This window comes from Penaeus monodon, chromosome 23 (genome assembly GCF_015228065.2).
Source record: "Penaeus monodon isolate SGIC_2016 chromosome 23, NSTDA_Pmon_1, whole genome shotgun sequence".
Classification (NCBI taxonomy): domain Eukaryota; kingdom Metazoa; phylum Arthropoda; class Malacostraca; order Decapoda; family Penaeidae; genus Penaeus; species Penaeus monodon.
In genome coordinates, this window is record NC_051408.1 from 42,714,794 (window position 1) to 42,715,448 (window position 655).

Here is a 655-nt window from a genome sequence, read left to right on the forward strand (position 1 = left end):
GCACTGACAATCCACACTTGTCAGAAGTGGCTATTACGCCTCCTGATTAGAGGCTGTTTCTGAACCCTGAAGAGAAGAGTCTCCTGAGGGAGTTCCTAGCTCAGACGATGATTCAATGTAGAAGTGTGGTTTATCTGCATTTTCTTTTATTACTGCTGCTCCTTCAGCAACCGGTGGTGGTGGTGTGGCTTCTAGGAGCAGGAAATCTGTTGTCTGGTTTGTTTCTGCTGAAATGGAATGGGTTAGAGCTGAAGTGAGCAGTAGCTGATCAGTAACAGGTGAGACATCGTTAGTCTCTGTCCCCACAGTAGGCGAGGCCCCAGTCCCTCCTTGTGATGAGGTCTCTATCAAATCCTCTATCAGGGACTCCTGTTGTTCCAGTGAGGCCTCAGCTGTATCTTCAGGAGAGGCTGACGTCGGCTCTAGATGACTGCTGTAAAGCATGTCCTCCGACAGTTCCTTCTCTTCCTTCTTGGGCAAGAGGTGTTCAATGGGGGCCAGGAGTTCCTCAACATCTAACTGGCCAAAGTTCTGAAAATGTCATAAAGCATGAATAATATTCCAAAACTGTTCTCCTTAGAAATTACAAAGTACCAAAAACAGTTGGAAGATTTGAAAAGCAAGAGACCCTCACAAATTTGTGTATATGAAATTG

At 45.8% G+C, this 655-nt stretch overlaps 1 protein-coding gene across 1 annotated transcript in view; it reads right to left on the bottom strand.

Annotated features, from left to right (window-relative positions):
* The window catches only part of LOC119588093 (conserved oligomeric Golgi complex subunit 8-like), a gene marked incomplete in the record, with an annotated part of 12,586 nt that overhangs the window by 249 nt on the left and 11,682 nt on the right, over nucleotides 1–655 (bottom strand). The window contains 1 exon segment of the mRNA XM_037936802.1: nucleotides 20–531. Coding sequence (XP_037792730.1) covers nucleotides 34–531 — 498 coding nt within the window.